The sequence below is a fragment of the Nasonia vitripennis genome, chromosome 2 (genome assembly GCF_009193385.2).
Source record: "Nasonia vitripennis strain AsymCx chromosome 2, Nvit_psr_1.1, whole genome shotgun sequence".
NCBI lineage: Eukaryota > Metazoa > Arthropoda > Insecta > Hymenoptera > Pteromalidae > Nasonia > Nasonia vitripennis.
Genome location: NC_045758.1, coordinates 24,318,221 through 24,345,240, shown reverse-complemented (window position 1 = coordinate 24,345,240; position 27,020 = coordinate 24,318,221). Strand labels below are relative to the sequence as shown.

The 27,020-nt window shown below is 40.9% G+C and overlaps 1 protein-coding gene across 7 annotated transcripts in view; it reads right to left on the bottom strand.

The window, feature by feature from the left end:
* LOC100117285 (obscurin) overlaps window positions 1-27,020 on the bottom strand; it is a 198,578-nt gene that overhangs the window by 4,313 nt on the left and 167,245 nt on the right. For all 7 annotated transcript variants that reach the window (XM_031924322.2, XM_031924321.2, XM_031924325.2 and 4 more), the window contains 3 exons: window positions 15,300-15,577; window positions 13,505-13,724; window positions 8,543-8,726 (listed from right to left, as the gene is read on the bottom strand). In XM_031924322.2, coding sequence (XP_031780182.1) covers window positions 8,543-8,726; window positions 13,505-13,724; window positions 15,300-15,577 — 682 coding nt within the window. The remainder of the gene's footprint in view (window positions 1-8,542; window positions 8,727-13,504; window positions 13,725-15,299; window positions 15,578-27,020) is intronic.

Sequence of the window (27,020 nt, the reverse complement as noted above, 5' to 3'; positions counted from 1 at the left end):
TGGCTTTTATCGCTTACACGCAATTACTTGGAGTGTTATTTTTATTGCGTCGAGTTAGTTGGATGTTTGATTTTAATAGTCTCCGAATCAGTTTTTGGGTATTATTATTCTTTGCGCATTGCGAAATTTTTCTAGAAATGCTTTGAAAATTATTCTCTATTTTTAGGCACGACCGCAACACGGAAGCGCCTTATGGGGGCTTTAAAAGTACATTAGTTATGGTATGAATGAGGGGATTTGGTTTAAATTTCATAGAAAAAGTTTTATAAGCATATTACTGATTTTTTTATCAATTTGTGATTAATTTTAACATAACTATCATGTAACTTTTTTTCTATGAAATTTAAACCAAATCCCCTCATTCATACCATAACTAATGTACTTTTAAACAATATCCTAGAGTTTGAGCTCATTTGGGCCATTCGTTCCTTTGGAATCTTATGGTCAGTGAATTATGGACTCCTTACTATACGTAGGTATTATAGAGGTATATAGAAGGTCTAAAACCATCAGAATAAAGGTAATTATGTCTAAGAATAGTAAAAAAAATTTGGTTTATTTATATAAGCATTTATAAATTTTTAATGAAAAATTTTGATTTTAATTTCAAAGGTGGTGTGCCCCCTTATAGTTTTGTGATCGAAAAATGTGTGAGATGTGATATCTCACGCAATTTTCGACCGATCGGGCTGAAATTTTGAGATGAGTCTCATCTCGCACAAACCAAAAAACTAATTTTTTATCCCGATCGTCTACGTTTTTTTAAAATGCTGGCACAATTTGTTCAATTTTTGCGTGTTTTTTGAATAAAAATTTTGGTGTTACACGATTATCTTCGAGAGACTTTTATAAATCAGGTTAAAAATTTGTGTGCGAACTCCCCTCGCAATAGTAAGGTGCAAAATTTATTTTGGGCTTGATCCTGCATGTTGCGACGTTGCAAACGTCGCAGCCGCGTCGATACGAGGAATCTCGTTCGATGCGGCCAAGCTCTGAGTGCGCGGAAGAAACAAGCGAGTTGGATTGTTGTTGTCAGTGCCAGCCTGACCTCGAGTTCGAGGAACGGGCCGGCTAACCGTCCACGTTAGCGCGAGAGTGAGCATCGTTGGCGCGAGAGTGAGCCTCGACGGCGCGCGCGCTGATTGGTCCTCCGCATGTCGCGAGCCAATCAGTGGGCGCCGATGTGCGACTCGCTATCCGCGCGGACTGCCAGCCAATCAGGCGCGAGGAAGAGCGCGGGCCCGACGAGCGCGAGTGGAGAGTGAGCGCGAGAACGAGCGAGAAATCGGAGAGTTCTCTCACGACTGTCGACGGAGTACGTCGACGTGCGAGAGAGATACGTGGCCTCCTCTGTTGCGAGGAGAATCGGGAGAGTCTCCCGAGGTTGTGCGAGTGTGCGAGAGTGTGAGAGAGTCATAGGTGCAGCGCGTTGGCACGAGCAAGTGCCGACACCCGGACGAGCCAGCAACCATCCGCACGAGAGGAAGGAAGCTAGCCAGTCCGCCATCATTGTCCGGAGGACCAGAGCAACCAGCAGCCTTGGCGTGGGAGAGCCGAGGAAGCTAGCCGTCACCAGGTCCACGAGAGTCAGGGAGGCGCCGGCGGGAGCACCGACGGACGTCCACCAGGGAGAGAGCGAGTAAGAAAGTATTAGAGAGAGAGAGAGAGAGAGAGAGAGAGAGAGAGAAAGAGAGAGAGAGAGAGAGAGAGAAAGAGATAGAGAGAGAGAGAGATCCGAGAGTAAGACGAGTGTGGTGCGGGCATACTAGAGAGAGAGAGAGAGAACTCGAGAGACCAGGGTGTTGGTGTGCAGTGCGGGCGCACCCCAAGACGTCTTCTGCGCGAGGCGTCTGGCCAGCGCACGCGAGAGAGAGAGAGAGAGAGAGAGAGAGAGAGAGAGAGAGAGAGAGAGAGAGAGAACAGTGCGAGGAGACGCGTGTGCGTGAGATAGAGACAGCGCAAGAGAAAACCCTATACCTGCGCGGCTGCAGCAGGTCGGGCTTGCCACAAGCGGGAGGCATAGCCCGCGCGCGAGAGAGAAAGAGAGAGAGAGAGAGAGAGAGTCAGCCGTCAGCGGACTGGACCTGGGCCTGTGGCCCGCCGTCTGCTGCACGAGCGTGGCTCGTGTTTAAGCGTCCCAGTGTAAGCCCTGCGTGGCTAAACTGTGCGCGGGAGGCACTACAGCCACCGTATTGTAGGGAAGGGCTGGGCGAAATACATGTGCAATAAAACTTAACCATTGTGTGTGATCATTTTCCCCTCTCCCTAGCGTTCTCCCAAACGTGATGATCGCGGTCAAATCCTACGTTTAGAAAAATCCTAGTGCATGCGAGGCTCTAGGTGTTGCGCACCTGTGTTGGGAGGCACAGCGTCGCAATGTATACGCAGAATGCGGTCACATCCAAAAATCGCTAAAAACGGCGCGCACGTTATATCATTTAGAAATGTGTTAATATTTTAATATAAATCAATAATTTCGATCTTTATATAATGCAATAACAAAATTTTAATTTCACTAAAATTTTCCTAATCAAGACATGTGTTTGAAACACGTGTTCTTGACAAGGTTTTACTTTTTTGTATTTGATAACTTCAGAATAAATTTTGTTTATGCTGATTAAAACAAATACAGATGACTTCCTATAGCATCTACAAGATACTATTATACTATTGTATTTGAACTCCTCATTTTAACTCGCGAAGGTCGCGATCAAATACATTGAATACATGCACGCATTCTTGAATGAATACATATATATTTGTTGACATTAAATTGATAATACAGGAAACATAAAAAATGTACTTACTTGTAAATACTTTTTACGAGAACAACATTGTCAAAATTTCAATGAATTGAAAACAGGACACCTACAAGGTTATATTGATTCAAATTTTGTCACTGTGCTCTGTGACTAACCACGTTTTACGTATATATATATATATATATATAGACCGTCTAAGAATCTATCATTATTCACAAGTCTCAACTATGATTGTGAAGTGTCTATTTCTTGTACTGTTGGGAGCTGCGTTGGTATTGGTAAGTTAATTTTACTACTTTTAAAAATACATTTTAACTAAATTTCTAGATTTCTTTTTCTAAAATTGAAAATATCGTGTTCAGGCCAGCCCAGTCCCAGCAGAAGATGATGTACCCAATGGCGTCGCTGAGGACAAACAGGACTCTGAGGTATATAAAATTTATTTTATATGTTCCGACATATTTATTTAAAGTTTGAAAAACGACTAAATGAGGTAAAAGATACCTGTTCGACACTTGAAATATCTAAGCCTGGCACACATACAACTGTTTAGTTTTTACGGAACTATTCAAAGTTTTTATCTGTTTGTTTGTTTTTAAATTGCTTAACTCTATCTAAAGGTAGAAAACCATTTACTAGTTTTTTGCTATACAGTTTAGAATTAGTATTAAGATCAAATTTTTTATAGAAGTGTAACTATATTTTTTGTATTAATGTTGAAGCATAACTCCGGCGAACGTGTTCTTATCGATGATGCCGACGATGAACAATGGAACCTCTTAAAGCATGAGTGGGATATGCTGATCCAGAAAGGTATGAATAAAAAAGTCTCCAAGAGGACCAGAGTTGGGGATCGAAACGAGGATACCAACAAGGATGAAAAGAAGGACGACAACAAAGAACTTGAAAAAAAGTGTGAAGAGCTACGAGAGAAAGGTGAAAAATCCGTCGATGAGATTAAGAAAACGTATCAGAAAATAAAGGCTCAGGGCAAGGAAATTGCTGCTGATGCCAAGAATTTATTCAAAATCGCTAAAGAGGCTTGGATTAAGATTAAGAAAAATGGCAAAAAAGCTTTTGAGGATGTTAAGGAATTATATGGCCACTTAAAGAAAGCTGGTAAGAAGTTTAAAAAATTCTTTCGTTAAATACACGGTTAGATTTATTGGCAGCGAAACACGTACAATTGCAATATATGTAATTTATATATAAATCAAGTATAACTGTAAAAAAAGAATATTAAATAAAATAATCTCCTTTTTAACTACATTCATGATCATAAATATATCTTCAGTATATTGACTCATTTAACCAGAATAAGAAATAAACAATTATATTTCTTCTCCTGTAAATATTGACCGACTTAGTTTCTTACATAACGAAGAAGCCCTGCAATTACAATAAAATAGTCTTATTCAAGGATGCATTTTGTTTTCAACGCTGCCTATATAAAAGTATAAAGTACGTTTAAATTAGAAAGATACAAATTGAGTAATCCAGATGGAATTCTTTAGTTATGGCAATGACGAAACAAGCAACTTTCGAAGATAGCGATATAAACTACGAAATGAAGTTTCCATTGACTTAATTCCCGACTTGAGCGCAGAAAGACGAAATTGCGGACTCGCTTTATGGCTCTACTTTGCTTGATGGGACCGCGCGTACAAGGGAATGATATCAAAGCTGCGTAAGCAGCACTATTAGAAGATTCAATAAGCCTCGCAATTTAGAGAAATATAACAGAACAGCCTCATTTATCGTTAAGCAGCGAATTGTAAATATGTTCGATGAATATAAGTTGAAACTGTGATGCTCCAAACAGACAAGATTATAAACTTTACAAAGTATACCTACTTTTTTCGCTGGATATTGTAAAACTGTATAAAATATGATACGTATAAAAACCGAGAGCCAAGCAAAAAGTTAAAAAGTTAAATTATATCTAAAAACTAAATAAACTCTCAAGTTGCGCAGCAGGGATAGGGAACTATCAAGTCACCGTGCCACAAAAATGCAAAGCTAGAGCAGGAGAGAAAAAAAAAAGATTCCGCAGCACCCCTCTTCTACATCACAATAGTCTTCTGCGAAAGATTCCGCGGCTCTTTTTTCCTGCATATCCCGGGCGTCGCGCGGCACAGCGGTGGCATCTCACTGCCCTCGAAACTTTAATTGAAAAAGTTCGCGCGCGCGGCCAGAGCAATTCGCTCGTTCATTATCCGGAGTCGGCCGCGCGCCGCCGCCACTGCCGCGGTCAAAGATAGGCCAAGGTGTTACTTATTACGCGAATGCTCTCTTCCTCTTCTTTCTCGAGTTCTCCAACTCCCTCTATCTCTTTCTCTTTTTCTCTCTTCCCCTTCCCCTTCTCGTCTACATACAGATGCTCTCGCGCGCACACGTAAAGTCAAGCGTATAATGCGGAGAAGCAGTGCATAACCCACTGGCCCTTCCGCCTCCTTGTTTATCTACTCAGCTTGAGTGCCAGCTAATTAAGTTGAGATGCCCGTGTCGCGATAAACGTTACATTTACATACATGCGGCGCCTTCGTGTATGTATATATGCGCCAGCAATAGGGCGCGCAAATGGTCCGATGCCTACGTGTGTGTGTGTGTGTGTGGCTGTGCATGAAAGTATAGCAGGCTCTTGTCGCGTGGGGTTGGCCCTCTGGTCATTGAAATAATTCAGGGGCTGGTAAGTGGAGTACGATTATAGTTTTATATATGGAAATTGTCGAGTGTCGAGGACTTTATTTATGATTTTTAATTATGCACGCTCGCAAGACTCCGCGCGGCTTACTCCACCTTGCATATACGTCGCGACTTATAGTACATAGGGGGTTAATTTATTAGAAGCATTTTCTGAAGCTTCTGAAGAGGAGAATATGAATAAGGGCTGGTGTGTCATCGTAATTGCGAAGAGATTGCCACGGCTTTATTACGGCCATAATACGCGAGAGAGAGAGAGAGAGAGAGAGAGAGAGAGAGAGAGAGAGAGAGAGAGAGAGAGAGAGAGAGATATCCTTTGTCGGGCAGCGCTAACGGTAGTCATTATTTTTTGTTAGAGTTCAAAATAGCTGTGGTTAGCTGGAGGAGTAATAGCAGCGGAAAATTGAAGATTGCAATTTTAAAAAACTTTGATTATATCGCGTATAAAAAGTTAAAATTGCTCGGTTAGGATTCCAAATGAAACTCTTTCTCGATTCTGTTGACAATGAAATTCCTCGATGATGTTTTAGAAACTTTTTATTAAAAATGTTTGTACACCGCGCAAATGTGGAGTCCGACTCTGAAAGTACGGAGCACTGCGGAGAAAAATTAACTACGAGCAATTAATTATGCTTCTTGGCATGCGTAGGTAGCTCGAGTTAAAGTTATTTCATACATCCAGCCGCGCGCACGAGTATGCAGTCATAAACTCGATTTCGCCGTAAACTTCTGTATCTTTAAAGGCTGCCGTCGCAACGTCAAACACCCCCTCAACCTCGGCGCGATGAATTTTCCTTCCATTACCGCAAGGTAAATGTTGTCTCGAGCCGTATGCGACAGTGCATCTCGAATTCTTACTGTCGACCGACTTGTATGCACACATATACACGCACAGACGTCAGACTGAAAAAGGCTTCTGATATCGTATATCAAAGCGTAAAGCTGACGCCGGAAGATGTGGAAAAGAGAGTAAACGGGAAATGGCGATGAGGAGGAGGGGAAAGCGAATCAATATCGTGAATGTATATTTACAAAGAAATGGCCGACGATAATATAGCAAAGGGGAAAATAAAGTTGGAGAATAAAAAATGTGAGCTTTTTTCGCAGTCGTATGATGTTAAGACAATTTTTGTTTTACGCGTTGGGATTTAACGATTTCACGGTTATATGAGAGACGTAATCAATTTATCTTTGATAAAACTTTCACTGCATTATGTAAAAGGTATAATAATTTATCAACGCTTACGCATTTCAATGCAAATTCAAAAATCGTTACTGCTTAGCATATCGAGATCATCCGTGTCACGAATTATGCATCGATGAAGTAACGATAATGAGGATCGTAATCTTGCTGGAACATAGTAGTGATAGTCCGTTCTATTTTTCACGGCATAAGTACATAAACTTCTGAGGTGTTCTTCTGAGTGAAACAAGAAGATAAACCGGCTACTTAGCGAACAGTCTTCATAGTTAATGCGACTAAAAATGCCTCGAAAATGTTCTCATCCCAAGCCGAGCAAAGGTGCGAGAGAGCGTCTACGAGATAAAGCGATAGGATACGAGCTGGTAGTGGTGGTAGTGCGAACGAAAGCATGCGAGCGCGCAGTGCGGAGCAAGAGACCGTATAAGATAGCGGAAGAGAAACAGAGTCGTGACGGAGGTTAGTGTACATAGCCTTGTACATACACTAATCCTACTTACCCATCATCGTCTTCTCTCAACTGCTAACTTTACTCTTAACCACACTTACTACCTCCTTAACCCAACCCCTATATCCCCGTCTTCTAACCCCTTCTTTACCCCCTTCCTACACCTGTATAATCTACACATATACTTCCACACATACTCCGTCACTCATCAGTTCAGTCTAGCACAAACGTTTGGAACGAAACCCCTCTCTTACTCGCTCCTTTTCCTTTAAGGCCGTTCTAAAGTCACTTTCGCGTAGACTAGCGGCTGGAATTGTTGATACTGGATTATAACTTTGGCTTAGCGACCATAACTCGATCGCATTTCGTTAGCTCCTCAGCCTTGGAAGGTGAGCGCGATAGCGAGGGGCTTGTGAATTTAGCTCGTGTGTAAGCGAGCAAACTCTTAGGCCGACAAATTATTTTAGTGAGGGAGAGTGAGGAGAAACTCTCTCCCTCTCTTGTTGCCTTCGTCAGCTGCTTGACTTTGCCGTCGTTCACCCTTCATTTCCTCGGCTCAATTTTAATGAAAGGTAAGACCTACATCCTTCTTTCACAGTTTGGAAACAGTTGAAAATTTTAAAAATAAATGACATACTTCGTGATCTGAATTTTAACGGATTGTCTTTAATTTTCTAGGTTGCTATCCCTGACTAAATTCCTATTTGACTACACTTCTTGCAATTATGATCCAAGACTGTAACAACGGTCAATAATCGATTGCATCTCACAGTCTAAATGGACACAACTGATCAGTTACAGATATGGACAAGATAGTCTAGGAGGAATATAGCTTACGATAGTTCAAGTCGATCACGGTAATGCACATCGAGACGACTTGAGAGCAGAGCACTGAAGATCACTCAAGCATTAGCTTCAACAGTAAATATCTTACGATCTTGGATTCTATGGGTATCGAATAATCAAGACTGGACTAAAATGAAACACGAGTGTTCTAGATACCTGTACCCTTTGCAACAACATATTAATTTTCAATTCCAACGATTGAATAATACATACCCGAATAATTACATAGAGGATGTTAACCATCAGATTATTCATCACTCCGTTGAAACTCAAAATCTATCGTTGATAAACTTCCCAAAATTGTTAATCGAAAATTCCCCAATGATTATCGTAACGCAGTCATCTTATTTCGGCCAACCCGCAGAGAACGAGACTAACAAACTGTTGCGTCGGCGAGCGGCGCTTATCGTGTTCCGAAGCTCATTTATGGGTTCTGCGTTTAATTGTGTTTATCGGCGAGCAACGCCGAGTGCGTTCAAACACACATCGGCGCGCAGCCCTCGGCTTGTCCTAGGCTTTAGCCCGGGACTCGGGGGTGGCACAGTAGGGTCCCGAGTGCATGAGAAATTTATTTGCGTTTACCTAATTCCTCCTCTGGTGGTGTCGTAATTCAGCGTCCGGTTTCCATGGAGCCACTGGACGACGCTGTACTGCATTTGCATTGCTATATGACGCACAACGCAGAGCAGCTCTATGGTACTGTCGGCCTCGTAGTATTTGTCCCGCAATGGCTCCCCCATGGCGTCTATTATCCTCACCGAGGGCGCTGCAAGCAGAAAGATGAATTTTTCATTTTACATAGAAAGTCCTCGGGCTGTAGACTCTATACTCGCTCGCGATATATATATATATATATATATATATATGCAGGCCGCGCGCGGGCGCGACTTTCATTAAGAGTATCCCTGCATGGGTGGACGTTATAAGCTAGCGCATTCGAGGCAACGAGAAGAAATTTAATTAAACAAATGCCTTGGATTTTCTCGAGAAAGCTGCGGCCGCGCGTTCTTAATTAGTCTATCTTAATTAATTGTTTGCAGTCGCCAGCCCGAACGTGCGTCGAGCTTTTTGCGCTTACATAATGTTAATGTTACTTATGGGTGTATCTATTTTTTTATCGCTATTTTGCAACTTAAATTGTCGCTAAGGAAATATCGTCAAGGAATTAATGCGCGAAATATAATGATCGCGACGCGAATAAATGTTTCAATTTAAATTTTCCCTTTTACGAAGCATAATTATCTCTCGTACATTTTCATATTTAAAATAAACCTGCAGAGTATCTCCTTTGCATTATCATGTATATGCGAATAAAAGTTGCATCCGCTGTTAAAAAGTTTTTGAATATTTCAACAACTTTTCAACTACGTACACAGCATAGTTTCAATTTCGAGAGAAAAATTTATTTTCAATCCTGGTAGATAATTAACGGTTCGAATTTGCTAAGACCTTTAGACTTAGCTAACTGTTTTAACGGGTGCCAAGCTAAAATTTAACAAAAAAATGTGGCTTAAGAACCGCTAAGTTTCCAAGATGTCTGCCGGAGGCTAATTTGAGGTTACGAGGTTAGGATAATCACCAGCTAAATGAATCAATTTAATTTTATTAATATTTCAATTTTTTACATTTAATATAGTCCTATTCTACTATCTGAACAAGGTTTGTATGATACGCATGCACTGCACTTCATTTCACTTGACCGTACCAAGTCAACTGTTATTTCATAATGTCATGCTGTCTGATTCAATAAAATAAATAAAAATTGTTTGTATTAGCAAACTAAATAGTTCCAAATGCCTTGTTCAACAAGTTCAAGCAATCTTTATTGTATTATTACTTTAATTGACTCATTTGAGATTTTGGTAAAAAATCACCGATGCCAAGAAAAATGTGAAATTCTTATCTTATGTACTCAAAATCACAATGAATGTTTGAATGGGTTCTTTTTTAGTTTAGTCTTGTTGAACAAGGCCTTTGGAACTATTTAGTTTGCTAATACAAACAATTTTTATTTATTTTATTGAATCAGACAGCATGACATTATGAAATAACAGTTGACTTGGTACGGTCAAGTGAAATGAAGTGCAGTGCATGCGTATCATACAAACCTTGTTCAGATAGTAGAATAGGACTATATTATATGTAAAAATTGAAATATTAATAAAATTAAATTGATTCATTTAGCTGGTGATTATCCTAACCTCTTAACCTATCTAGATACAACTTAAATATGTTATCTACAAATTGTTACATGTCCTTTGCATTTCCTAACCTTTTTTCAATTATAATTAACCATATAGGTAAATTTATATTTATTAATAAAAGTTTTAACCTGACAATTGTATACGTATGGCTAGTAAACTGAATTTAAGCAAATTAACTGCAAGGAGCTGTGCATAAGCTTCTATTACAGTAATCGGTTATTTAGCGGTTTTCTAAGCGGTTCATTGGCGTTATTGGTTAAATAAGCCATTGCTAAGCCATTGAACGCGCGAACTGTAAATGGGTTGTTAAAATTTTGTACTATCTGAATAACATTTAATGAAAATTTAAACTGATGCACAACATGCTAGACATACCAGATTAATCGTAATAGCCAAATAGTAAAAAATGTTGTAATTCAAGTATCATCCCACATTGCTCAAAAACAGGTAGTCTAAATAAGACTAAAAAATACCCTTGATACAAGTAACTGCCATTACTACGACTTTATGAACATTTTAAAAGTGCATTTATCAAGTATAGCTGAGCCGTCCCGGTGACCTCGAGAGCATACGTATCCGCCCGCGTAACGGCGCGGACTTTGAAATCCATTCGCGCTGAAAACTTGGTAAATCGGCCGCTACTCGCCGTTCGTCGCCTCCCAGCGATGTTGTGAATTCTTGTTGACTTTTGCAGCTGTTCCGCGCTTCCACCTGCTTACCATTCGATCCCCGGTGGACTACACGTATATATATATATATATATATCTTCAAGCTGACTTTAAACAGCCGTCAACAAGTTCGCGCGCGATTTTCTTCGGACGAGCAAAAGTTTTTCCATTCAGGGAGCTGTATATAGAGCTGCACCATAAACGACGACTGGATTTTGATGCTGGATCTTGGAAAACATACGCGAGCTATAGAATAATTGATTTTCTATGTGTATTCGCGCACGACGGAGAGTTTACTGTTATTGAGTTTTGTTTTGTGTAGATCTAGTGATTTTCTGAAAAATGATACAACAGTTGTTGAATAAGTTCGCGAAAACCTTACTCTCGAGTTTCCATGTATGTAAATCTATAAAAATACGTGCACTTCTGCAATGTCGCATCCGTCATTCAACGATATGTAAATAAAACTACTACCACCATGAAATTAATTCCGCACGCTGGCGTTGCCGAAAACGCATTACCTCGAATGCTCGAGTTTAGCAGCATATGAGTTTCGCACTCGCAGCTCTCGAAACAAGTAAAATATTTGAGTGTTAATTTAAAATCCTCTTATGTGATATTGCGCACGTATACTCAGTGTGTTATACGCGCGGTAAAATATGAATTGTGCAGAGGCAAGAGAAAGAGAGAAAAAAAGAACGAATGAATATCGGCGACACGCCAAATTGCATTCTTTATATCGCTCTACTACGGCGAGTGAAGCGCATAGGCACAAGCGCCGCTTCATTTTCGGAACATTATTTTGAATGCGGGATTACGTTTGTTAGTGCGAGGCTACTCAATTATTTACCTAATTCGGTATGCGTTTGTGTGTTCCGCCGCGTTTCGCGCACCGTGCCGAATGATAATAATACTTTCGCGCGGCGGGGCATTATGCACGGTTAGTTTATTCGCGTAAATATTTATTAAAATGCATATTCGCTGCTGTCGCCGCTGGGAATTAGGTCAATTAGGCGAGGTACATACTTATACGCGGAAACCCACATTCAGAGTTCATTAAACGTTTTATTAAATATTAAATCGACGAAATTTATGAATTAAAATTTTTTTGTTGAATATGCGAACGTTGGATTGCCATTGAATCTTATACTTGAGTACCGATAAGCTAATTTTGCAGATTTAAATAAAATGTGCACTAACGTTCTAAAATGGACAAATGCAGCGACCTTATTGTGTAAGCCAAGTAAAAAATACAGAAGAGCTGGCTATAGAAGCTGATCGAATTTTATCTTATTTCGCAGTACCTCGTAATATCCTTGCGACGAGTGAACGCTCGCGCTTTTATTTTCCATGCATGCAAAATGTGGCAGCAGTTTCCGCGTGTATAAGCGACACGATTACAGATATATCGGCCTGCTGTGTGGCATCGATCGCGAAATGCCGAGTGCTGACGCGAGCTCTCGTGTTTCTACTCTTCGACAATACGAGACTCCCCGAACGATCTTTACGCTGGTTTATAGAAGGAGCACAGTCCAACCGGAGAGATTTCTCTCAGAGTATATAAAGAGAATATGCCGAATCATTCAAATGCGCGTAAACGATCGGTGTTTCAGTTCGATAGCGTCGATATCCGCTTTTTATCGAGCCGATGTTAACGTTGCGTAAATTGCTTCATCGATGGTTTTTAATTCATTCGATCACTGACTGCAAACTCGTGAAAAGTGTACGTGGTATGCCAGTGATTCGTTTCAATTGAAAATGCAACAACTAATTACAGCCTCGACTACCGTTCGAAGTCGATTCAACAGAAACATTAACGCGCCTTCCATCAATTTCGAATGTTACGCAAGCACTTCAGAATAATTATCGCCGATCGCATAGTGCATCAGCGTTTACCCGACCTAATAAAGTGTATTTTTCATCCGAATCGCCAATCGAGAATCGAGCTGATAGTCTGCGCTCTCTGGCGCAGTCGAGCCAGTTTTCGCAACGCATTTTAATCTCGTTGCCATGCGAGCGAGCAGCGGGGCATATAGGTAGGATAGCGCTCGTGCTACTCGACGAAATGAAGTGCTCCCTCCACTACTTTGCCGCGTCATTGCGAATCGTGCGCGCGGCGACGACGACAGTTGTTCTCTCTACGGCCATTACTTCGTTTTCAATTATCCTACTAACGATCCCCCCGCTCGCTCTTTCTCTCCGCGAAAGCAAAGGCAATTTACCCGATCGTTGTTGGAATACTTAAGCTTTCTTTCTCATTTTGAGATCTGCGCTACGTCTTCCTTCGTCCGCTTCTGCAGTCGGAGAGCGCTCATCAGTTTGCATGATTCCGTTTTCGTATTATAAAGAAAGCGTTCTCCTTTTTTGCGAATCTGGGGGAAAAAGTGTTAAGCTTTGCTGAAATGTTGGTTCAGTGCTTTGTTAAAGCCCGTCGTGATGAGGTTTTTGAAAGCGAAGCTCGGTTCACTGTCTAAGACATGACGTTTGCTTTTCTTTTATATCGATCAATAAAAAATTGAAATTTAATTGAGAACAATTCCTATGACGTCGAGAGAAGCTACAATTCCGATGTAAATGTAATTTGTACATAAAGCTTATTCTGATCGAATCTCAGTCCGTTTAGTTCGATTGTCAAGATATTTCTAGGTAGAAAAATTGGATTGATTGCTCACCATTGATGTGCAGATTAACGTGAATGAATTTGGGCGGATGGGTGCTGATCTGGCATTCGTATTGGCCCTCATCACTGCTGTTGACGTTCTTGATTTGAAGGCGCCAGTTGTCCGGATACTGAAACTCGACGGTGTACCTCGAATCACCGGTGTACGTCTGTTGTCCTACGGTTAACAAGTTCATCTTCTCGCCGTTGTCTTGCCGTCTCACCCAAGACACCTGCGCACACAGACAATACAACGCGGCAACGTTAGACGTTGTACAAAATCATCGGGGGAAAATACTGGGGCTGGTTTCTACCTTCCTAATCAAACTCGACGATTCTTTATTAGTTGATTAAATAAAGGTGGGACAAAGTTTCGAAGAAATATACTCGGAATCGAAGAGGGATCCGGTCCGTCGGAAGTGTGTAAGAGAAAGAGAGATGGAGAGATCAAAAATGTTTGCTGTCGGGAGCGTGAGGACACATCGAATGAAAGCATCGTGTCGTCGACGTTGTTTTAGAAATTAAAGATTTGTTGTTTTAAGTTGTGCAGATAAAAATTTTAAAATTTTATGTAATCAAAATAAATTTATACTGAGTGGGTAAAAAGTGTTACAATAAAGATTCTAAAGTAATGTGGATCAACTGTATCTTATGTGCGTTTATTTTTTACGGCTATTTCGGAGAATCGATTGTCTCTTAACGGACCAGCTAGTAGACCGTATAATCGAACCCTTCTTTTCAATTAGATTGGTCTCTATATGTGCGTTTGTTTTGTTGGTTTTCGCGCAAAAAAAAAATAGCGAACGATAAAAAAGAGTCGACAGGGAACTCGAATTAATCAAGGCTGAATTGGCGAAGCGCGTCGGTCTAGCGTGAACGCCGTTGTATTCATTTTGACCATGACTGTGGAATAGCGTGATAATAAAATTTTAAATGATAAAAGGTTAAATCATAAAATAAGAAGTTATCTCTTGTTTTCACGCTTTTATGCAGTCAACGCTTCTGTAAAAAGTGTCTTTTGTTCACTCTAAAGGCAATTTTTCGCTGTGACGCAAAGATTTATATCAAAAGTTTCATGATAAAGCTTTATAAATAAGTAGAGTTATATAAATACAACTGACACATTATGTATGTTCACGCGCACAACTTCACTAAATTACTGACTCGAAGTGTTAAACAATTAACGATTCAATTACCGGAGGAAACCGTTAAAGCAAGGCGAGGCAATTGAGTTGTAATTTAAATTCACTTGTACATTACACGTCATTCTCAGTCTGTAATAACTTTACTTGTTTAGTGGGCTTTTAAAGGTAGGCATACGATTGCTTACCGCAACCTACTTGCACGTAACTTTGCAACAAGAAATCATTTGTTTGAAAATTGAAATACTGTTTCTTTGACAATATTCGTATTATCCTAAGAATATCAAATACATTGTACCAAGACAGAAGCTATTCTTTCTTTGCAAGATAACAAATTTTACAGTAAAAAATTCAATGAGCATTTACCTGTATAACTAATGCATCACCATTGCCTACTAAAGACGTACTTTCGTAGCGATTACTTAATTTGTAAGGAGATGTAAGCACCGAGCGTCCCAACTTCGATTATTTACGGAAACAGCGTGGGTTACGCGAAAGAGAAAGGTTTGCCTGATATTCTAAAATGTATGACAATAAATGCGTAGCTATTTCGAGGAACGATAAGAAAAAGCATAAAGAATACATAACCGAACAAAAATAATAAACATTATATGAAATGATTGAATCATGTATGATAAAGTTCAATTATGTTATAGAAAAACTTACGGTTTTATCCTGTAAGAGTGATATTCGGCAGTCGAGCGTAACGTTAGCCCCAGCTTGAGCCGTTATGTTCGTACTTTTGCCTTCAAAGTGCGGACCCCAGCGATGATCGTGATAGTGCTGATGTTTATTATGACTGCTGTGCGAATCAAATATATAATTGAGCATTGGAGAGTCCGTTCCACCAATGCGTTTCGGTGTTACGCTCTTTTTCGTCGTCACTTTAACTGTCGTCGTCGTCGTCGTCATCGTCGTCATCATGGTTGTGGTAGTGGATAAATCTGTAACAAAAATCAAATTTTTATTGCACTTAAAATATAGGGCGAAAAGCTTTATACAGTACTCAAAGCACATCAGACTGTAAACAGGTTACAGTCTAGTTCGAAGGTTCCTTCCATTAGCCGTCGTATTGAGTGATATCAATGCAGCTAATCTCGAGCAAAATTAGTGCTTGACTGATATTTGATGAATCAGTATTCATTGGACACTGCCGTTATATTTCCTGTTTGATGGCGAATGCAAATTCCATTAACTCGAATGCTTGCATAGTAATGTATGCAAGTTCGCGTGGGCGGAAGTGCAATAGAAATGTAGTTATTAGAATCGGCCAACGCAATGTAAAATAAATGAACAGTTGAATAATTTAGAAATTTAGTCATCACGAACCAAAGCACGCTCGCTTTCGCGCCTTTCAAGATTACGAAAAAGGATTGTATAGTCGATCCTCGATTCGTCTTTTCTCCCTGGCAACCACAAAGTCCCAGTCTCTTTCGTTTCAGCGTCAGGAAGCCACCACAGCAGTACGTCGGTTGCTTTACTGTGCATCGTCCTGTTTTCCTTTTTCTAAAAGCTCACGCGAATGACCCTCTGTACATACCGAGAGTACACACAGTGACTGCAGCGCGCTTTAACATTAGATGGAACCACGAAAAGCAAGACAGAATACTTCGTTACAAGTTTTCCACGAAGAGATAGAAAGCAGTGCAGCTGCCACACGTTTTCGTACAGAATTCCGAGTCGGAGAAAGAAACATCCAGCGGAATTCTAAACCACCTCTTACGAAACAAAAGAACAAGGAAAGGAGAGCATTGGCCTGATTGAATGATCGAATTCCAGCTGGTGTGCAGTTCCTCATCCTCGACTCTCATAGAGTGGATATAAAACAAGAAGACCATTAGGCGCACACGCTACCGGCGCTGTGTGTCTATAGCTGAAAAAAAGCTCCAAGACTGATCAGTGCGAAGCTCTTTCCTTTCTAAATCGAAAGAGAGAAAAAAATACGCGCCTGAAACGTAAAAAAAGAGCTGCCGGTTCTCTAGCAATAGCACTCTTATATCGCACGGTGGTAGGCAATGCCCAAGAGAGATGAAGGCGAGCACGGCAGTAAGGGCTCCAGAGAAATCGCCCGCACTTTCCAAGCGGCTGATAAGGAAGGTGTATTGCACATGAGGATCTAGTTACCCCAATAACCGTAAAGCAAAAAAAAACTATCAGCTTTATATCGGCGCGCTATTGCTTTCGGTGGGAGAACGCCTTCGCGTGCAGCTGAGAAACGATTTTTTTCCTTTTATTAGAAAAATAATTTATGGCCGTCGAAAGATGCAATTTTCCTTGGAAACGATATTGCATTGTTTGCACCTGGCATTACGGTACCAGAATTTATTAATTTTGAAGTGGGTTTCAAAAAAAACTGGAATTGATCGGTAGTTTCCACACAGAGGTGCTTCAGGCGTACTAGAGTATGAAGGAACCATTAGACTTGCGATAGGCAGAGACTTTCCAAGATAATGAGTATGAAAGGTCTGTTGAATGTAATTATATTCTCTAAAAGTTCTCTTTTAGCATCACTTATACTCATACAAAGACTTCTTAGAAAAGCCAAAAATAGAAAGCCAAACTGATCCTCAAAATAACGTCCGCATCACATACGCGGAAGGACGACCCTATTCCTTAGCGCAAAACGAGGACCTCTTTGCAAGCTTTTCTCTTCTGCACGAAGTTTTTTCGGCATTGTACGAGTACAATATGGTAGCACAATGCCTCACCAAGGGGAAAAGTAGACATACGACGTTGACGGACACTCAAACCCGGACAATAAGTTACACTCAGGAGTAGGCCACGCATTGCGTGATCCTCAGCTGCAAAAAAAGTCTTTTTAGCTTTCTAAGGTTACGCGGTATATAAAGACGATTTTAGTGAGGGTTTAGCGACGATATGATGAAGAGCGTATTGTTGGGATTGCAATATTGCCGCAGGAGTTACTTTCGCCGACGGGGAGGAAAGAAGATTACGAACAGTTTACGAGTGCGCGGAAGAACAGTCGCCGGGGATCAAGTTTTTTATGGCCTCGTAATTTTTATTTCGTAAATGTTGCCGTACTTAAACAAAGTTATAAGTACATTTAATTCTTAACAAACTGTTACCTTAAATAATTTTTTATTATGCAAATGATTCTAAAAATCTTATTGAAGGAAATGAAACTGCCAAGTCGTTTCTCTGTTTAGTTGTGCATACAGCAAAGAAATAAACGACTTGGTAGAAAAAAGTTCAGTTCATATATGCTATTTATGAAAGCAATAATCCAGCAGAACCTACTACAAATGAATTTCGCAAACTCGAGCGACTCGTGCAATAGAATAATCTTAAGAATAATCTCCCATTCATCGCAAATTCGCGCTTCCCTTTTTACATTGAGCATACTCCACATTTCCGCACGGTAATCCTTCATTTCAGCTTTCGACCTCGCGTATTACTTCAACAGCCATTTGTTCTCCCAGCATTTGTTCTTTTCATCGTCCACGAAAGTACATCTTCTTGCACCATATGCATTATATACATAAGCATACTGGCAAAGTATTTTCTCAGCCCATTATGCATTCAGAAGCTCGAAGAGGTAAAAATTATAAGTGCAGAACTGGGACCGAAAAAGGGAAAAACGCGAAAGCTTGCTTAAAGTTTCAGCGCATCAGCATATATAGCTCCTCGCAAGATCGTTCGAGGAACATTTTACGACGAGTGAATACCGCAGTAGGACTATATTATGTAGCTATACGTATATGAGCAAGACCTGGAGAGCTGGTCAAATAAGATTTTTCCTTGACTTAACGTGGCGCATGCCGCTGACTTTTCAACTCATACGAGATGGCAAGCTTTTCCTCCTATTTTATCCTGTGGTCACTGTAATGCTCAGCGGCGCAGCAACGAAGAAGCAGCTCGAGAATATCGTCGCTGTGTATGCATGCATGTATGTGTGCCGCTTTCGCTGCGTCTCGGAGGGAAAGTTTCTTCGGGAAGGGGTATTTAAGTTGCTTCATTTGAATGGGAATTTTCGTGCGTCACGCTCTGAATGCGCGCTTAGGCTTTTTTGCTAGAGATAAGATTGTAAATTTTTTTATGGTTTAATAATGTAAGGCTATTTTGCGACGAGCGCTTGCGAGAGAGAGAGAGAGAGAGAGAGAGAGAGAGAGAGTGTGTGTGTATAACGGCTATACTGATGAGCGCAAAAATACTAATGATTTGTGTAATTTATCTTGGAGCTGTTGGAATAGAGGCAAGAAGTCGTTTGTGATTCTTAAACACAATGCAGCGCAGTTCATCACCATGCAAATGTAGAACGAAAAACATTAATCAAACGATGATTAATTCATCGGAGGTTTTCCATTTTATAATAATACACTACGTTTGCTATACTTGCATCGTCAAACCCCTACCTGTGACAACTCTTAAAAAAAATACAGTTGAGACTGTGGCAAGTGCAATATCAGCATCGCCCGCGCGCACGCGCTCCAGAAGGAGAGAATCCCAAAAAGTTCTCCCCGCGAAAAAAAGTAACTTCCCAACCCGGAGCGAGAGCGTAAAAAGGCATTTAGACCCGCACTCGCGCGGGGTCGTAAGCTAAATGAAAATAATTAAGCAAACAAAACGAAGCCGTTGCGAGACTTTTATATACGCGGTGTCGAGTGGGCTGACGCACTCTCGAGTTCCTCACTTCTTGTCGCCCTTGTCCCTCGTGGGTTACTGCTTGGTTTCCTTTTATTAAGCTCCGGCCGCAACACTGCACGTTTCTCATGCTCAGTTCGCGGTTTTCTTTCCTCCCCCGACATCCGTAGGTTTGCTCTTCCCACCTTCTTATAGCCGCTTCGAATTTCTTTTCCGCACAAGGAGAATGAGAGGGGAAAAATGTGGGTGGGGGGCAAGAAAAACTGATCAGAATTCAGGTGCAGGTGCCGGGCGCGTGTCTGGCTTACCCGATGCGGAAATTCCCGCTCGCCTCTTGCTCGTTCCTTCCTCTACCTCTTTCGCTCCCCGTTCGCGCCTCCCTCTCATTCGAAGTATATGGAAATGATTGTATTAGCATTGCCCGAGCCGCACCCCCTCGCTCTGCTTTTTCTTCTTTTGTCTCTCGTTATACGCGCTCCGTTATATAATTCCCACGATTCAATCGCGGTCAGCGCGAGAAACCGAATGAGATATGCTGACTGCATAATGAAGGTTGCAGGAGAGAGTTTCACTCTGTGTTTTTGGTATGTTTTTCTTTGTCCGGCGAGCGCGCATGAGGCAACCAAGTTGATGAGAATTCAGGTCTAATTGAAAACAAAATTGACCATGGGATTGAATACGAACGCTTATCAAATAAACTGCGTGAGTTGAAGAAAGGTTAGGCTGATTATTTCGATTAACTGATTTGAGATTGTGCCTGTCGATGGATATGTAGAATAATTGTCCTGGAACAGTACGTTCGTTTTATTGCCTTTGATTTAAATAAGGTATATGCGATGGATACTATGGTAAAACGATTGATTTCATTAGATGTTATGATTTGTTCAATATAGTCAAACGTCAAAAGGGCATGTGTTGTGCTCACAGGTATATTTACGATATGTATCACTCAAACTCCCTGGAAAAGACAGTTAATAATTATTCAGTGTACCATCATTTTTGTATTCAGTGTATTTACGATTTTATGCGCATGCAAATATCCATAAAATAAAAAATTTTCATAATTTATGCGAATTACGAACGTTAACACGTTTGCTTTATCCGCGTCAACAACACTTGATAAATATCACGCTCGTGGCTGGCTAATTACCGAAAAAGTGTTTGTTTGTTCATCAAAAAAGTGGGCAGTCATTTGCATCATTTCCAGCACGCGCGTCCACTCGCACAGAGAAAACAGGGTACGCGATTACTTTCGGCCGTGGAAAATGAGTACGAACGAGTGTAATTTACGATATCGTATATGCTTGATTTAAAGGGCGACACTCCCCATGCGTATATCGCCCACGCCATTATTCGGCCAAGCTTCGGCTGGAGAAATTGAAAAGCTTTTCAAAATTTATAATTGCCGATGGCCCAAAGAGTCGCGTCGCTGGGCAAAATTAACCGATCCGTTATGGCCCGCACAAAAGTTTGGCGTTGTGCTGTACTCGCGGCTTTTCATTTTCTGGCTATCTTTGCCCCTCTAGAATGGAACAAGTGTAGAGTAAAAACCGCATTGCGCTATTTTGTGTTTCCGCAGACTCGTGTATTTTTTCAGGTTGTACGGCGTGGATTTATTTCGGGTTAATTGCGGTGCAGACATATTTGTCCAGTAACTTATAGTGAGCGAAACAAAGCAGAAGTTCTGGATTTTTTTAAAGGCGATTAATAATGAACCACGAGCTGTTCTCTTTTACTATACTCAGTTACTTTGTAGCTTTAAATAAACTATGAAGTGATGGCTTAAAGTATATTCTTGGAAGTTATATCGGATTCCGAGTTTGCGAATAGGAGACGGATCAACGTCTAAATATTTGACTCTTCATGATAGCTCCGTCTACTGCTAGAAAAAAGACCTGTATATACGAGAGTATTTTTTCAACATCTAAAAAGATTCTCGACAGGAAAAGGACAGAAAAACCTCTTACCCATCGGAAAGCAACTTATCTCTAAGTGAACGAGTATCGGATTACACGAAAAGAAATAAATAGATTTTAAAACCTTTTAAGGGTGTTGACACGGCAGGTATCACGATCGATCTTTTTTCAAACTCGAGATTTTTCAGTTCATTTAGTCATTTTCAAAAATGTCGTCACCGAGAAAAGTTCAGTGTTAAGGTAAAATTGGACTTATTCTGTGAAGTAACTTATTTGGTCTTATCTTAGACCTTCCTCGAGAAAAAATTTCTCATTTCGTTCAATACGTACGGCTCAACTTTTTCTTGAAAAATGTAATCTCGGGATTTCCTTGTTTACGAGGCTAAAGTTCTAAAGTCTTCCAAAAAGTAATCGGGCGAACCCGCTTCAGCAGCCAATCTTTTTTACGCCCACACCTTATACACTGATAATATCGACAGTGCAGTCCTGCTAGGAATTCACACGCGAACCGTATAATTTCAAATGCACGAGGTAACAAAGAAATAAAAAAAGGATTCATCCGATCCATAAAATTTTACAACCAGCGCTATACAACGAAGTCGACGTTACAAGGCGGCGGCACATCGCTCACAGTATGACAATTCATGGCGAATTTTCTAGCATATGTGGTAAGGAAAAGCTTCCGCGCACTTGCAGCTAGGTATAAAAAGAGACATGGAAAGACCCAAATTGCCAGGGTAAAGGAACACTCGAGCTTTTTTATTTTTGAGAATAAAATCAAAACATAACGCTTAGCCATCAAATTAGTTTATCACGTGGAACAGTTTTCACTGATGATAACCAAATTAGAATAAATGCATGCATATAGTTGTTTATTCTTTATATTTTCAAGCTCAAAGCTCAACAATATGGAGAACCTGAAAGGCAATAGATTGTTGTACAGAGCTTGAATCAATTAAATTACCCTATCTTTGTTCTCCACTTCGGCGGTGCGATCGATACAGCTTTCAAGAATTAAACTCCTATCCATAACGTCAAGGAGCGCACATCCCACGTACAATTTCCGTTCCGACGATGCGCACAGCTTTTTCCGCCCGGGTTAACTCGCCTGCTACGCGATCCTCTTCACTCGAGAGCAAAGCCGTGACGCGATGCAACACCTGCTGCACGCAAAATCACGATTTGCCTCTATCTTTCTTGTGCACACGCGCAAGCACCAACGAAGCTCGTTGCTCTTTTACTTAACTCGATTTAATCTTCATCGCTACTGGCTCAGCGGCGCTTAGATATATCGTCCAATTATGTTAATTCACGAGAGATGCTTTTTTGTGTGTGAGTCGCGGGTTAATCGAATTAGAATAGAGCTTTAACTTGTTGCTAGGAGATTGGAAGTAGTGAGTTTTCTACGCTTTCTGATCATGTCTTGCTAATTTAAAATAGAAAGTCTTATTTAGTTCAAGAGTTTAAAGCTTCGGTTGGTACAAAACTTTTATAAATTATATGCTTCTATTGGATAATAATATGAAGAATCTACATATTAGACTCGAAAGAAGAATGCCGTAGCTTTCCACATTTTAAATCAAGCGATTGCAACCGCGCTTATAAAGACCACCAACGAGTGCAACTTTGCAATCGCGTTGAATTAAAGTATACATTTCCCCCCTGACCTGGATCCCGCGTAACCATGATTAGAAGCGCAGTCATAACAAAATCAGTTTCTCGCGCTTTCCGCGGGCCGACAAATTTCTTTTCTTCTCGACCAGTTCTTCCTCGGCGCTCGGCAACAAATCTTCATTTTCAACGCTACTCCAGCCGTAAGAAGCTCGTCTCACTACTCCGCCTCACTCGTCGCGGCCCCGTGCAGTTTCGTTGTCGGCAATCTCGTTGCCGCGTATATAATTTTTCTCTTGGTGAGCGCTGGCTTTAACTTCCTTCTTTTGTTCGCGCGTCTTTAGCGCAATTTTTACGAGCCTCGGCAGCGTTAACAAAGTAGATCTACGCCGGTGCTCGCGCGCAGGCTTTAATATTCAACGACGGAAGTTGCTTTGTCTATTGCAGGAAATGACGTTTCTCTGGTGCGCAAAGGAGACGACGATTGGCGAAGTGGGTGGAAGAGGCGGAGGCGCAGATACAAGGCTATCGATTGATCGTATACCATTCGAAGCTCTGCGAGTTATGACTGACGTGCCGACTATGAATTAAGCTGAGTGAACTATTAGGGATATTACCCGCTATAAATGACGGACAAAAAAGATTGACGCGTTCATGTAAGAATTGATCGTTGCACATACGTACATGCTATTTTCAAACCAGAAATAACGTCGTTTCATTTTATGCTGCTTTTTTGATCTACTGATTAATTGCATTTTTGGATAGTGGTAACGGGCTTTATTCATATAATAAAGATAATAAAAAACCTTTAATTTGTTTCATATGAGAGATTTTTCATAGACTTTCGAGTTGACAACAATTATAATTTACTGCTTAAAATTACGCAAAATCATCCGTATTACCTCTGAATCATTCAATCTTCAGAAATCGTATTTTCTTACACTGTTAACGTTACGCAGTACCATTATAACGTGTGTATCTTCTTTTACTGTTTTTAGTCGCCCTTTAGCGTAAAATTTCTTACTCGTGCGCATCGAACAGCAAGAAAATTCACACTAAAAGAGGAAACCCGGAGCTGAAAGACGGTGTTTAAACGAGAAACACACAAACAGAACGAAAGAAAGAACTAGAGAGGGAAAGAGGCATAGCAAAAGAAACAGCAGTAGCAGCGCAGAAGCCAGAGAAAATATTATCGAGTCCAGGCTCGTAAAGTTGCCCGTAACGTAGGCATTATCGCAGCAGAAGATCGGAGAACGCGTGACGGTATAACCCCCTCGGTAAAAGACGCTTTTCACGCCGTGCAGAGCTCGTAAAAGAGGCCACGATATTCCTTTGAAGAAGAACGAGAGTCGAAGAGAGAAAGATGCACCACGTGTCCGCGCTTGTAAAATCATCCATGAATGTAAAACTCCGCGTGGCTATAGTGTCGCTGAATCGATGTCTCGAGTACGATTTTAACGCTTCCGCGTCGTCCTTTAGTACATCCCCGTCCTACGTACCGAAAGAAAAACCGCTGCCAATTCATTGGCACGTAGCTTCCTCCAACGAAATTTATTGTTCCAATAAATAAAAAGTGTTTTAAAATACAGTATGTGAATGTATTTTATGAATGTATTTCTATTTTAAATATTTCAAAGCTTAATTATTTTGCTGTAGGAGCAATTTTCTTATAGCAAAAGATATATAATAATCAGAAAAATCCGATCAAAATCTCTCAAAATTGTGAAAAAGAAGAGATTGATGAAAGGATAACTCTGTAAAAATAAAGTTATCGTATTAAGAGAATAAGATTGTAATCTAAAAAAACTTACGTATAATTTTACTATAAAAAAACAAATATATATTGTGCCGTATAATTCTACTCTGAAAACATGTTGCATAGGGACAATTCATAAGGAGAGACTTTAACGACGTGTAACGACACCCTATAAGAGGAAGAAAAAGTTTTGAGAAAAATCAGTTTTTACATTTTAGCTCTTTACTTGAGAACCGCTCGATGAAATCGTTTAAAATTTTAGCAGCAAATAGCTTTTTTTATGGTGAATCAGCATATACAATTTTGAAGCATTTGACTGCATTGTTTTAGAGATATAAGGAATCAACAAATTTTTCATCTAGAAAAAGTATTTTCTAGAAGTTTTGACGAAACTCAAAATTTCACTATTACAAAGCTTCCTCTAGGAGGAAGCAAAAGAAGAGACGAAAGAGAGAATCAATACAGCGAACGCTGCGAGACCGTAATTCTTCCTGCCGGCGCGTGTAAAATGGAAGGAATTAATTTTTTTCGAAGAGCTCGTAAAATTTCCTTTTACGGGCTCCACGCGCGTCGGATCGGTCCCGTCTTCTAAAGCTGGCTTTTAAAAAGCTCCGCGCGATGTTGGAGAGACTCCCCGCCCCCGTCCCCCTAACGCGCGCGCGCATGGATAAAATTGCGTCTTTATGGGCGGAAGATATTGTTGCAGAATGACCGACTATCCTTTTTTACCTTTTTTGTAATGCTCCGCGGGGTAGAGAGAGAAAGTTGAAGCATTTTCGCTCGTTGAAGCCAATCGTGAACAGACTTGTTCGTGTAATGGGTTTCTTCAGAAGTAGGATTTTAGGTTGTGCTAGTTTTGAGAAATTTAGTAATAGTAATGTAAGTATGAGAAATTCTGTTAAATAAAATTGTTGTACTCGCCAATGAACATTCGTTTCTCAACACACACTCTAATCCTTCGCTTAGACAGACAAAAAAAGCTATCGCACAGCTAAAACGAAACATCATTTAAATTCCCAGAAAACGATCCACCTCGACAATCGACGGGGGCAAAAGTTACTTCAAACTAGTATTACAAGCACACGGGCGACGTCTAAATTTACGGGTACCTGTGTGCTCAGGTGCACCGGAGCTCTGCCTCATCCGGCATACGCAAGGAGGCAACCCTCTGATACGTGTTCTACATGACTGCGAAATGCATCGGGACGCTGTTACGCGACTCCTTGCTACTCGTCTTCTACATGCTCCCTTGGCTCCCTGTATATACGTTCTATATACAGCTACCGTCGTGGATCAAAAATTTTCGAATGCTCTGGAGTGACGATTGGATACTTTTTCGTCACGTACTTCGAGAGATATGGATTGCCCCACTTTGTACGCTGGTACAGGGGCAAACTTCTTATTGAAACGTGGACGGCGAATCGCTGTATAAAATAGACGATCTAAACATCTTTTTTTGCTTTCTTTTACTTTTCATCGCAGAAATAACAAATCCAAATCTCGATAAAGGCCACTCGTAAGCCTGCTCGAGATCACGGTTTATGACTGGTTATAATTTCGCATTTATTGGAGGTATCGGCAACAATCTGAGATAGTAAAAGAACGATTATCCCGCGACCCGAACTACAATCGGTACCAGAAGCAGCGTCAGCTTTCCTCCGCGCGGTAGCAGTGTATCGCGCAAATACCCAGATAATCCAAATCGATGAAAGAGAGAGAAAAAAATGAAAATTCTCTGCAGCTACTTCAGTCTTTCGCGGCGTGAAAAGCGAGCGTGCAAAATCAAGTCGAGAAGCGAGACAGAAGGCTATAGCGCAGCCACGAAGGCGTCGTCGACGGCTCGGCAAGGAGATAATACGACGCGGAGTCATCGAGATTCTTAGAACAAAAGCCACCTCGCTTCACCGCCGCACGACGGAGCCATAAGTCACGCGAAAAAAGTTACACTGCCTGGCTCGACTCCAGCCCGGGCTTTTGCCGCTTGCATTTGCAAAGGGGATAAATTTATTACCGCGATGACCTGATAAACGAGCCCTTCCTCCCCCCTCCCCCCTCCTCTCTCGCTTGCTCGCGCTTTTGCCCGGGCTATATAGTTGTCTATTCATCTTTATTTGTCCATCGGCATTTTCCACCGCCTAGTTTTTATCCGCCGCGCTTATCCAGCGCGATGACGGAGCTGCGAGTAATGAGGAAAGTTTTTTTCTCCGAAAGAGATACAAGCTCGATTGGCTCTGACTATAATAGGCGGCGATATCGTCGACGTGCTTGGAGTTGATGGTGTGTGTATTTCTACGAGAGGCTGACCATAGTCGACTATTACTACTTAAACGCTTAATGCTCTGGAAAAAGGACTTGCTATTCGTTTTATATACTACGATTCTGTGAATAGAGTGAATCGAATAGAAATACGATAAACTGTTTATTGTTAATTTAGACGAGTTCGATGTATCGGTTGTTGTTCGCGTATTATACGTCTCCGCATAAAATATGTATCACCTAGCA